The 12,475-nt window shown below is 40.2% G+C and overlaps 1 protein-coding gene across 1 annotated transcript in view; it reads right to left on the bottom strand.

Moving 5' to 3' along the window:
• ACAP2 (ArfGAP with coiled-coil, ankyrin repeat and PH domains 2) overlaps nt 1-12,475 on the bottom strand; it is a 121,157-nt gene that overhangs the window by 25,840 nt on the left and 82,842 nt on the right. The window contains exons 13-18 of the mRNA XM_040428326.1: nt 10,744-10,849; nt 10,428-10,630; nt 9,257-9,326; nt 8,277-8,371; nt 6,793-6,977; nt 2,393-2,485 (exon numbers count right to left, since the gene is read on the bottom strand). Of these exons, the coding sequence (XP_040284260.1) occupies nt 2,393-2,485; nt 6,793-6,977; nt 8,277-8,371; nt 9,257-9,326; nt 10,428-10,630; nt 10,744-10,849 (752 nt within the window). The remainder of the gene's footprint in view (nt 1-2,392; nt 2,486-6,792; nt 6,978-8,276; nt 8,372-9,256; nt 9,327-10,427; nt 10,631-10,743; nt 10,850-12,475) is intronic.

Genomic DNA, 12,475 nt, shown 5'->3' with positions numbered 1-12,475 from the left:
GTCGGCCCGTTCTTCTCTGACCTCTAGCATCCACAAGGCATTTTTGCCCACAGGACTGCCGCATACTGGATGTTTTTCCCTTTTCACACCATTCTTTGTAAACCCTAGAAATGGTTGTGCGTGAAAATCCCAGTAACTGAGCAGATTGTGAAATACTCAGACCGGCCCGTCTGGCACCAACAACCATGCCACGCTCAAAATTGCTTAAATCACCTTTCTTTCCCATTCTGACATTCAGTTTGGAGTTCAGGAGATTGTCTTGACCAGGACCACCCCCCTAAATGCATTGAAGCAACTGCCATGTGATTGGTTGACTAGATAATTGCATTAATGAGAAATAGAACAGGTGTTCCTAATAATTCTTTAGGTGAGTGAGTGTATGTATGTATGTATGTATGTATGTATGTATGTATGTATGTATGTATGTATGTATATATATATATATATATATATATATATGTATAAAATAATATTCCCACACTGACCAACAGTGGCTGTAGTAGTGGGTTGAGATATACAGTACAGACCAAAAGTTTGGACACACTTTCTCATTCAAAGAGTTTTCTTTATTTTCATGACTATGAAAATTGTAGATTCACACTGAAGGCTTCAAAACTATGAATTAACACATGTGGAATTATATACATAAAAAACAAGTGTGAAACAACTGAAAATGTCATATTCTAGGTTCTTCAAAGTAGCCACCTTTTGCGTTGATAACTGCTTTGCACACTCTTGGCATTCTCTTAATGAGCTTCAAGAGGTAGTCCCTTGAAATGGTTTTCACTTCACAGGTGTGCCCTGTCAGGTTTAATAAGTGGGATTTCTTGCCTTATAAATGGGGTTGGGACCATCAGTTGCGTTGAGGAGAAGTCAGGTGGATACACAGCTGATAGTCCTACTGAATAGACTGTTAGAATTTGTATTATGGCAAGAAAAAAGCAGCTAAGTAAAGAAAAACGAGTGGCCATCATTACTTTAAGAAATGAAGGTCAGTCAGTCAGCCGAAAAAATTGGGAAAACTTTGAAAGTAATGGCTATTTGACCATGAAGTAGAGTGATGGGGTGCTGCGCCAGATGACCTGGCCTCCACAGTCACCGGACCTGAACCCAATCGAGATGGTTTGGGGTGAGCTGGACCGCAGAGTGAAGGCAAAAGGGCCAACAAGTGCTAAGCATCTCTGGGAACTCCTTCAAGACTGTTGGAAGACCATTTCAGGGGACTACCTCTTGAAGGTCATCAAGAGAATGCCAAGAGTGTGCAAAGCAGTAATCAAAGCAAAAGGTGGCTACTTTGAAGAACCTAGAATATGACATATTTTCAGTTGTTTCACACTTGTTTGTTATGTATATAATTCCACATGTGTTAATTCATAGTTTTGATTTCTTCATAGTCATGAAAATAAAGAATACTCTATGAATGAGAAGGTGTGTCCAAACTTTTGGTCTGTACTGTATATATCTCAACCCACTACTACAGCCACTGTTGGTCAGTGTGTGAATATTATTATTATAATTATATATATATATATATATATTATATCATACCCATGCACTGCCTGTATTAAAGGGGTAGCATAGTTTTCTTTTGTGTTAACTTAGTTGACTGGGTTAACACAAATTAATATAAAGTGCAAAACAGTAAATTTTTTACATGTGCTACTTTCATTTTTTTTTTCTTTGAAAATTGTATTGTGTGTATGATATAATAGTGCAGCAAGCACTGGGATGTACTTTGATAGCGATAGAGGGGAAAATGTAAAAGTAAAATACGCCATATGTATTAAGAGGCGCCAACTTTTAATAAATTAGCAAATCTATGGCAGTTATTGGCTGGCGTAGATTCAAGCTATAATTCCCACCAGTTGCTCAGATAAATTATATTTAATCTGTTGGGCTGCAGGAAGCCATACCTCTCCTGGAAAAAATAAAAATAAAAAAAATAAAAAATAAAATCACAAAAATGTCTGCGCAAACTGCTTTCACAGCAATTTTTTTTTTTTTGCAGAAGACTGGAGCCTTTGTGTCTTTTCTCCTTTACTAAGGGAAGAACCCGGAAAAGATGCAAAAAGATGTTCCACGCCATACATTAGGGCAGTCCAGGGTTTGGGCTGCTTAACGAGCCTCATTAGATGCCAGCTGAGAAGGTGTGATTGAGGGTAGGGTCCCATGTAGCATACCAGGACTCCCAGCTTACCTGTGGGAGTCATGATAACTGGTACGAACACATCTGCACAACATAGCACAAAGCAACAACACTTTGAAAACCTAAATCTAGGAATGATCCTCAAATTAACATGCAATCAACTTTTCATACCAATAACTAGTAATTCTCTGACTCAACATTAGTAACCATGCCTGAAAAACATTACAGCATCAGAATGACACTAACCTGCATCATACAAACTGTTGGAGGACACTGCAGATGCTAGGAGCTCCCGACTACCGTCTGCACTAAACTGTATTCCACTGTCATTGCTTCTCACTAATAAAGTCAAAGGATAAGTTTTTTTTTATTAAGATGGAGCGCTACAACTTACATCACACAAACTATGCATACATGGCAACTATAGTGACTTAGATATTCTGCTTGAACATTGGAAAGCCCAGTTTGATCACAGAAAAATTCTAACAATGTTTTATACAGCAATGCAAGGGGAAGATTACACTTATTAAAGGGGCTGTGCAAGAATGAGGGGGATTTTGGCAAACACCCCCCCCCCCCCCCCATTCTGCTGGACCTGCAAAGCGAAGATGACTTACCTTCTTCCAAGTGCCAGCTCCCTGCTCCTTCTCCTGCAGGCCTGCGATATTCTGTTGGGCTCCGGCGATGTCAACATCTGGTTTGACAACGCTACAGCCGTGTCCGGATCCCCTTGAGTCGTGTACAAATGGTCACTTGATCACAATGGAATTCGGACACCTTTCACAATCCCTTTAAAGATTATTTCCATTTATTCCCATGTAAAACTAAACAAACAGCTTATAATGCTGGGCAAAGCAGTTGAATTTCTCTATATTTTGTAATTTATGAATCTCAAAATGTCTTTCTTGTATGATGCTAATGGAGTTAATAAAAAAAAACTAAAAACTGACCTACCACAGTGACCGACCCGCAGTGGAGATGATACCTACCTGGTCCCCGCCACTGGCTCTTCCGCTTCCTGCCTCGCTGAAATCAACATCAGTCGACAAGGTGACATGTGACCAGGTCATGGATGGCGGTTGCAGCGCATCCTCCCATAGACAGATGTTAATATCAGCACAGCAGGGAGAGGAAGAGCCGGCCCAGGAGCATCAGAAACTGTACCCAGTGGCAGGGAACAGGTAAGTATGATCTCCATCGTGGGTCGGCCACTCTGGGATGTTGGTCTTACTCTTGGATAACCCATTTAAAGGGTTATTGCCAGCCAGGATATACTATAATATCTGACAGACCTCTGGGACCCGCACTTGTCAATGTTGAATCTTGTGTTACCTATACATTGGTATACATAGATTTTACTTTCCTGGGATAATAATGGCACATGATCTCTACAGAACAGGAAGTGCCAGCCTATGAAGAGGCCAAGGCTACTTTCACACTCGCGTTTGGTGCAGCTCAGTCATGGATATGCACAAACGCATCCGTTCAGAACGGATCCGTATGTATTATCTTTAATGTAGCCAAAACCGATTCGTCTTGAACATCATTGACGGATCCGTTTTCTATTGTGTCAGATTGTGTCATAGAAAACGGATCCGTCCCCATTGACTTGATAGATCCGTTTGGCTCAGTTTCGTCAGCCTCCAAAAGCGGAATGGAGGCGGAACGGAGCCAAAACTGATGCATTCTGAGCGAACACCTTATCCATTCAGAATGCATTAAGGGTAAAACTGATCCGTTTTGGACCGCTTGTGAGAGCCCATGACGGATCTCACAAACAGAAAGCCAAAACGCCAGTGTGAAAGTAGCCTTATAGATGTCCCCCAACCAACATCCCTCCTGGTGAGGCAGCACCTGGTCACCACATCTAAGTGGAGAATGAATGGAGAGGTGGCTACACATGTGCATGACTCTGCCCATTTATTTCTATTATTGTTTTTATAAATCTTATTCATATAATAAAAGCAAGAAATCTTGTGTCTCATATGTGATTTAATTTCATATAAAGAAGAAAACTGGTGTTAGATACGGTGTGGCACCCCCGCCGATTACCTGCTCGCTGCAGCAATTGCAGTGGTGAGCAGGTGTAATTGCAAGTATGGCGTGCCCATTCACTTCTATGGGATAGCTCTGTCTGTTCAAGTGAACACTACAAAGCCGATCTGATATTGACGACCTGTCCTGAGGATCGTTTATCAGTACTAAAAAGCAGACAACCCCTTTAAATCTACATAAAAATATAATGCATCACTTACTGTACCTCACATTGTTCCAGAGATATAGCCTGTATAATAGTCCAGAGCTACATTCACAATTCTACAGTATTCAGATCCAAAATCTCCCAGCATTCTTTGCTAGCTCATAGTCTACACAGAGCCTCTTCGGAAGACTTGTAGTCCAGGAGGCGTAGCCTTTACACCAAGCATAGGAAACACTGTCCCATCGAATTTCTAGGAGATATGAACTGTATCTGACAACAAGCTAGTGAGCAGTTTGTTATGACAAATCAGTAGAACCGTGGATGTAGATCTTGCCTATATTACAGGCTCAGTACAACATAAGTCCATTTTTTTTTTTTTTCAAGAAATGTGTTCAACTTGGTATACAGATTTTACATACATAAAAATATATACAAAAATATATTTGTACCCTTAAAGTGTTCCTCAAAAATAATTGTAACTGTTTTATAGAAAACGTGACTAGTCATTCCAGTATTTTATTTATTACTGAACTGACGATTGTAGCACGCCTTAACAGTCTTTTTTATATTTGTACTGTTGTACTGATATACATTATCTTTCTGAAAACTCAAAATTTAAGAGATTAAAAAAAAAAAAAAAGAAGAAGAACAAGAGAAAAATGTGTTTTCACTTTTAAACCCCAAGATGGACCGCTCTCGGTCAATGCCATGGGCAGCTGTAAGTGGCAGAACTAGAAATGTCGGACGACATTATATTCTATAGCACTAGCTGAATACAAGAGCTTAGAAGACGGCAGAACGCTCCGATGCCTACTGCACAGGAACGAGCAGCCAGCAGAACAGACTGCGGCCATTCTATGCTGCTTTTTAGAAGGTAATGTATTACCTACATTTTTGATTTACTAATTATATATAAAAGAGATACTAAAACAGTTTCTCTTATCCATTTTTATTTTCTGATATTTGCAAATTGCAGTCACCGGAACGGCCAAGCAATGGCCATGTGCATGAACCCTAAAACAGATAGAATCTCTGACCGATAAAACATTTTTAAGTGAAGGATTTTCAGATATTAAATATGCCACAAACAAAGACCTCTTTTCACTTCTCTTTTTTGGGACACTTTCACTGTCTATACAACACTTTTTCTGTAAGTGAATAAATGGAGGTGATCCGAATACCAGTGAAAATGAACTACCACACTGAAAATATAACAAAAGAATAAAGGCAGACGTAGAACTGTAATATATTGACCACCGTATTTTGCACTCAGTCTGCTGAAAGTAGAGTATTTGTGCAGTAATGTCTCGAACATGATGAAAGGTTGGGGAATTTAAAGGAAATATAGCATTTCCATAAAAAAAGGAGCAGAGAAATCAACATTCATAACAAGCAGAAAATGAAGGAAACTAGACAGAGCCTAAACAGCCAAGACTACACACTGTATAAGAGAGGTTACTTACTACTACGAAGCTTTGAGGAAGCATCAAAGTAGGAGAAGAGTGAGTCTAGCTCATCAGGACAGAAGAGAGACTCCCGCCTTGCTTCGTCACTGTTATCAGCAACCGCTGGTGACATGCAGGTTAGCAAAGCATAAAGCAGGCAGTAAGAGAGGAAAGAGGGTCAAGTAAACCAGACAGCTATCTGGCAAAAGAGAGACTGTCAGAATTAGTTATTCAGATCTTACTATATACTTGATTATACCAGGTATTTTTACTCAGCAATACAAGACAATGCCAGCTAGCCATACAGAGTGTCACTAATACATTTACATCTGCAATCTCAATATTCCATACTTGGCACACTAAGCATATGACCAATGAGTATCAACTTGCCAATGAATAATAGGAAATCTGCTATGAAAATGCTACACATTGTAGATTAAGCCCCATGACGTGCCCTATAATTACAGCAGTCATACAAATTGTATTTATACTGCGCAGTGCCCTAATGCAGTTTGTCACCAGGTATGATGCCTGGTAACGCAGCCTAAGCCAATTAAAAGTCTACCTTTCCTGCCACAATCCATTGCGGTATTGAAGAGAAATAAGCTTTTCAACAACATGCAAATTTGTCCTTAAGTGCACCAAGGGTGGGGTTTAGCCACTCTGCGCTGCTTAGAAAGTGACTTCAGCCTCAACTTCATTGACAAGGTCGACATATCATCTGGCCCGGTCAAACAAGTGTATTTTCTTTCAAATTGTGTCCATACTACTAAAATAAATCCATTATTTCGCTCGACAAAAAGCTACCTTTGACCATACTTTTGATCACAGAAAGTGGTCATATTAAGCAACATCTTACACCTGTGAAATAATGATCAGAGAAAATGATCTTACATTTACATAGGGAATATGGCTACAATGGTGGAAATGTTTTCTGCATCCTATGAAATAAATTTTTAGCTGCAAAGAGGTCCTAGTTTCTACATTCCACTAGCGCTTACCTGAAGCTCTGGATGGAGTTCTGCTCTGCTGGTCCACACCTAGGCTTTTATCAGTGGAGCTTAGACGGTTCTCACTGCTCTTCCGGGATAACATTTTCTTTCTTGCCGTCAGTAAAGATTCACCACTATTATCCACAAACTTCTTCTCCACATACTTAGCTTTGATGTAAGCTTCTTTCTCCTGCCTTTTAGAATGAAGGATAAGAAGATAACTGTGCGTTAAAATAGTCTTCTCCAAAACCAAGACCCAGTACAACTATAACTATTGGCCACACAAAATGCTTGGTTTTCACTGGTTCTGCTTTTGATAGGACCCCTGATATTTCTGCTGATCCTTTTTGCAACCAATTCTGGTGAATTTACATGCATGCTCTATGAGGTATTATTATAAATAGAGATGAGCCAATTTATGAAAAGTTCGATTCAGCTGATCCACCGAATTTTACAAAAAAATTAGCTTCATGACGAATTACTTAGTCATTAAGCGCATATTTTTTGTAAGCAGCAGGTGCAATGACAGGGAGCGGCGATAGCGCCGCCCCCTGTCATTGTACCTCTCAGATGTCCCATTCATACATGATTGCGGCATCTGAGTGTAAATTTTTTATTTTTATCAAACTTACCGCCTCCATTTGCTCGCGACGGGCCGGCCGCCGCCATTTTGCTTGAAGATCTGGTGCGAAATCTCACACGGCGCGAGATTACGTCATCACGTCGGCCGGCGTGGTGACGTCATACGTCACCACGCACGGGATTTCCGCCGAGATCTTCAATCAAGATGGTGGCTGGCAGCCCATCGCAAGCAAATGGAGGCGGTAAGTATGATTTTTTTTTTTTTGTTATTTACACTATTTCAGGTTAAATCTATTTCGCTAACACGAAGCACAAGGAAATTCGGCTTCGAGGCGAATCAAATTTATCCTGAAATTCGGAATAAATTCCACTTCGTGGGATTAGATTCGCTCATCTCTAATTATAAATGCAGTAAGTATACCGTAAGGACCATTCCTCAAGGTAAGAGTTGAAGGTGAAACCAACACATCATACTTTGTACCTTAATGGCTGCATTGCAAATTATAGAATAAAAACTTGGACATTTTACTTCAATATGGCGCAAGCAACTTAGAACATCAGACTTTATATCGGTGATAAATATTACTGTCCTTCTGTTCCATTGTCCGATGCAGAATGGACATGAATGGCACCAGATAGACCCTTTGACTAGAATGTAGTCTGTTGGGGTTTTGTCGGGGAGCCCGGCATTTTACTGGACAGAATATTGCAGCATCTGTCTGTCTTTTTTAACAAAATCTGCAACAGAGGATCCCAACAGAGACTCCAGCTCAGACCTGAACGATGTCTAGTAACATTTATGCCAAATTTTAATTCATAGCTTTTTACAACAGTAAAACAAAAGCATAACAAATGTAAGGAAAAACGAAACGCCACAGATGTTATTACATTTTCAATACAATGGAACTCACCTTTGACATCCATGCTGAGGCTTTTTTACTCCCATGGCATCCACTCGTGCTTCATATATACTATTTATTACATCATTCCCCAATTCACACATCAGCTATTTAAATCAAAGGGAAATACATTAATTATCGATAAGTTCAATTCAAAGGCAATACAGACCAGTACATTTATGTCACCATGTATGAATATCACTATGTAGTATGTGTCACTACATTCGTTACGCCTGCTAGGCAATCTTCAAAGGAGAAATAGTCAGTCCTCTCTGCTCTGATGAGGGGCAATCACCCAGAAACAGCAGCCTGCAGATGAGGTACTGGCTTGGCTACAATGCTGTTATGTCTTAAGGCATGTTTAAAAGACCTATACAACAGCTGCCTTCCAAACTGGTGGCAAGAGAGCTAACTTGCATACTATGGCCCTGATTTATCATAGCCCGGTGGCGTACACCTGTCTATGATAACTCTGCATGCTGCACCTAATTTATGACAAGGCATATGCCATCTATGATAACACCGCAAATTAGGCGCAGCTTTCGTCAATTCATGCATCTGAACTGAAATCTAAGCTAGCCCCTGGCTGGACTAGATTTCAGTCTTCTTCTAAGCCAGAAAGGAAGATAGATGATGTAAAAGAATATAAATGTGGTGGGGCCACTGGCCACATCCCCGGCACACACCCTTTTTTGGAAAGTTGTGAAGGGGGCGGAGAAACAACGCTTCTGCAAAAGGTTTTGCGCAAGTGGTGTTGAAAAAGTCGCAAACACAGTTTGAGACTTTTTCACGCCAGAAAACTGATAAATTAGGCCCTATGTATTAAAGGCACAGTCACTGTTTAAAATAGTGGAAAATTGTATTCAAATATATGTATTCATATGAATTATATTATCATGAGTGGATTCAAACCGGGAGTACTCTTCAGGCTTTCCAAACAAGTCAACATTATTTGGCAAATGAACAAAATATATGTTGATGTTAATCTGTACCTTTAGTAGTTCAGGCTCCCATGTGTCCAGAGTTAAAGATCGCACTTTTGAAAAATGGACACCAAGACTCCTATCAAACGAAAAAACTATGAGAAAACATGCAATGAAACACTTGTCAGAACAGAGTACCACAGTGCAGACTTTAGTAAGGAGAGATATCACCATTAACTCCTTCATGCACAGAGGCGCAACTGTCTATCCAAGGTGTGCGAGGAGGGTCTCAAGCGGGTCCATGATTGTGCTCGCTCCATACAAAGCAAATACCAACTGTGGCTGTATCTTTACCTGCACAGCAAGCTACCACAAGACGCAGCATGCTTATACAGCATGCATAGCAAACGTTCGTTAAGCAAACAAACATTTTTAGCACAACTGAAGTTCATTTAACACTTGCTGTATATTATAATACTAATTTTTGACAATTATAGGTGGGCACAGATGTGTTTTGATCAAAATATATTGGCTAAGAGTCTCAGATTTTATCATTAGAGTCAGGGCTTAGTCCATATATTATGTTTGCATCTATTACTATAGTGCATTATTTTCTGTGACTTTCTAAATGTAGCCATGCACATCCGCATATTTATCATTATATCGTGCAGGATGTTTTCTATCTTTTTTTCTGTGTTTTTTTTTTATTTGTCTTGGAGTGGCACCTTCAGGTGTGAATGCGCTCCTACTCTGGGAGTAGCATTCATGTGCACTTTTGCCCCACCTATATAAGAGGCGACCTTGATTCAGGTGGTACATGTAGGTGTATGCACTCCTCCTCCCACCGGTTGCTATTGCACATGAAGGTAACTAGGAGCAACACACTATATGTGTGGGGTCTGCGCTCCTGAACATAAATGCATAACGGCATAGGCATGTTTAGAGTAGGACCTGCCTTACTGACCACCGTGGCGCTGGGTAGGTGGGCACAGATGTGCTTTGATCAAAATGTATTGGCTAAGAGTCTCAGATTTTATCATCAGAGTGAGGGCTTAATCCATATATTATGTTTGCATCTAATGCTTTAGTGCCTTATTTTCTGTGACTTTAATTTTTGACAATCATAACCCCAATTTCGATAAATAGTAACTTTGCAACAAGTCCTTTTAACAACTCAAGTAAATTCATTACATGATGTCAAAAAGCAAAATAAAGATTGTATGCAGTAACTGCTGCTTACCTATGAATTCCTGAGCATTCAATGCATAAAGTGATGCCAAGATTAATACTGGCCCAGCGAGCATCGGGTAAGCCACAATCACAGCACTTTGTATTACCAGGGATACACTGCACTCGCTGTAGGGCACTCTCCCCTTTAACCAGCTTCTCTTTTGTCTCTGACACTGGGCTACTGTTAGACATGGAAGGCTTCTTGTCCATTTTCTATAAAAAAAATAAAATGCTTACGGAATTCCATTAAACATAAATATCAGCTAATAAATATTAATCGCTATATATGATGGGCGCACAATTAGAACTTATGAATATTAGAGTACCTCTGCTTCTTCCCCCTTTTCTCTGTAAGCTGTAGCAATACTTGTCTGAACAGCTTTAATCCATGCCTGGCGCAGCTTCTCAGAGTCCGCCTGCAGCATACAGCTCCTGTAACATAGTTCAGGATAAAATACTAGTAAATAACACCCCACTTTATATCTTACCTAACATTTTTCAGGGTCTCAGCAATGTACAGTCTAAACTTGTAATAACTAGGGAATTAACTACATCTTTATATTACACTTACACTACAAGTACAAATGGCAAACCTTTTTAGGCTACTTTCACACCAGCGTTTTTGCTGGATCTGTCATTAACACCAATAGCCATGACGGATCCGTAATGAACACCACTGTAAGTCAATGGGGGACTGATAAGTTTTCTATTGTGTCAGAGAAAACTGATCCGCCACCATTGACTTACATTGTGTGTCAAGACGGATCTGTCTTGCTCCGCACCACATCGCGGACAGAAAAACACTGCTTACAGCGTTATTCTGTCCTTGATGGGGACGCAACCAAACTAAACGGAATGCATTCTGGTGTACTCCGTTTTGTTCAGTTCAGTTTTGTCCCCATTGACAATGAATGGGGACAAAACTGAAGCGTTTTCCCCCGCTATTGAAACCCTATGAGCTATGACGGATCTCAATAGCGGAAAGGGAAAGCACAGATGTGAAAGTAGCCTTAACCGTAGTATGTCCACAACAATGAAAGTTGCACAAAATTAAAAATAAATAAATAAATGCAACTCAATTGGTGCTCTTAAAAGGGTTAGTACACGAAGCATTTTCATAATAAAAGATTTTTTAAAGTAATAAATCATGTGTTCCACATGGTGCTGCTTGTAATATATGCTGCTCTGCTCTATCGGCTCTGGAAAAAAAAAACAAAAACAAAAAAAAAAAAAAAAACACAAACAGTCTCCTTCTCCCTCTGGCAGCTGACAATATAGTCCCTTCTTATTTTCCCTGGAGATGCAGTCTTCTTAGCTATACTGTGATGCTACTGCAGAGGTTCCGGCGATTCCATTAAGCAGCAAAGAGCTATTTCTTTTGGCTGCTCTCCAGTGGACAGTTTCTGGAAGAGCACATTGCTATATAATCGGGACACCAGGTGGCGCCATGGTATGTCAGTAAATGTCATGGACAGCTTTGGTGTTATTCAGCAGAGGCTAGTGGTGGATTCTCCCTGACGTATTAAATGTTGAGCGGTTATACCAGCGCTTCAGCACACTCTCCAGTTGACTCCATTCACATATTTTTCATCATAAAAACAGGTGCACAGCTGGTGTGAGGTATATCCTAGGTTTAGGAATAGGATCTACATACTCTATAGTATGGGACTGTCCAGACTGGCACTCACTGGCCACATCAAGGAGAGTTGCGGACCATTAAGGATATCACAACAGAGATACATTAATTTAATCAGTTTGGGAAATAGAAGATCATCTAGAACAGGGCTGGCCAACCTGCGGCTCTCCAGCTGTTGCAAAACTACAACTCCCAGCATGCCCAGTCTGCGTACAGCTATTAGCCTACAGCAGGGGAATGGTGGGAGTTGTAGTTTTACAACAGCTGGAGAGCCGCAGGTTGGCCAGCCCTGATCTAGAAGATAGAGGAGCCTGATAAGGGGTATATTAAATGCAATTCGATTTTATTTATAATATGCAGATTTTATATATACGCCAGACTATTGGAAATTATATTATTACAAATAATGATCACCTGTCACA

Source organism: Bufo bufo, chromosome 4 (assembly GCF_905171765.1).
Source record: "Bufo bufo chromosome 4, aBufBuf1.1, whole genome shotgun sequence".
Taxonomy (NCBI): Eukaryota; Metazoa; Chordata; class Amphibia; order Anura; family Bufonidae; genus Bufo; species Bufo bufo.
The sequence above is the reverse complement of the archived record's forward strand: the minus strand, read 5'-3'. Positions and strand labels throughout refer to the sequence as shown.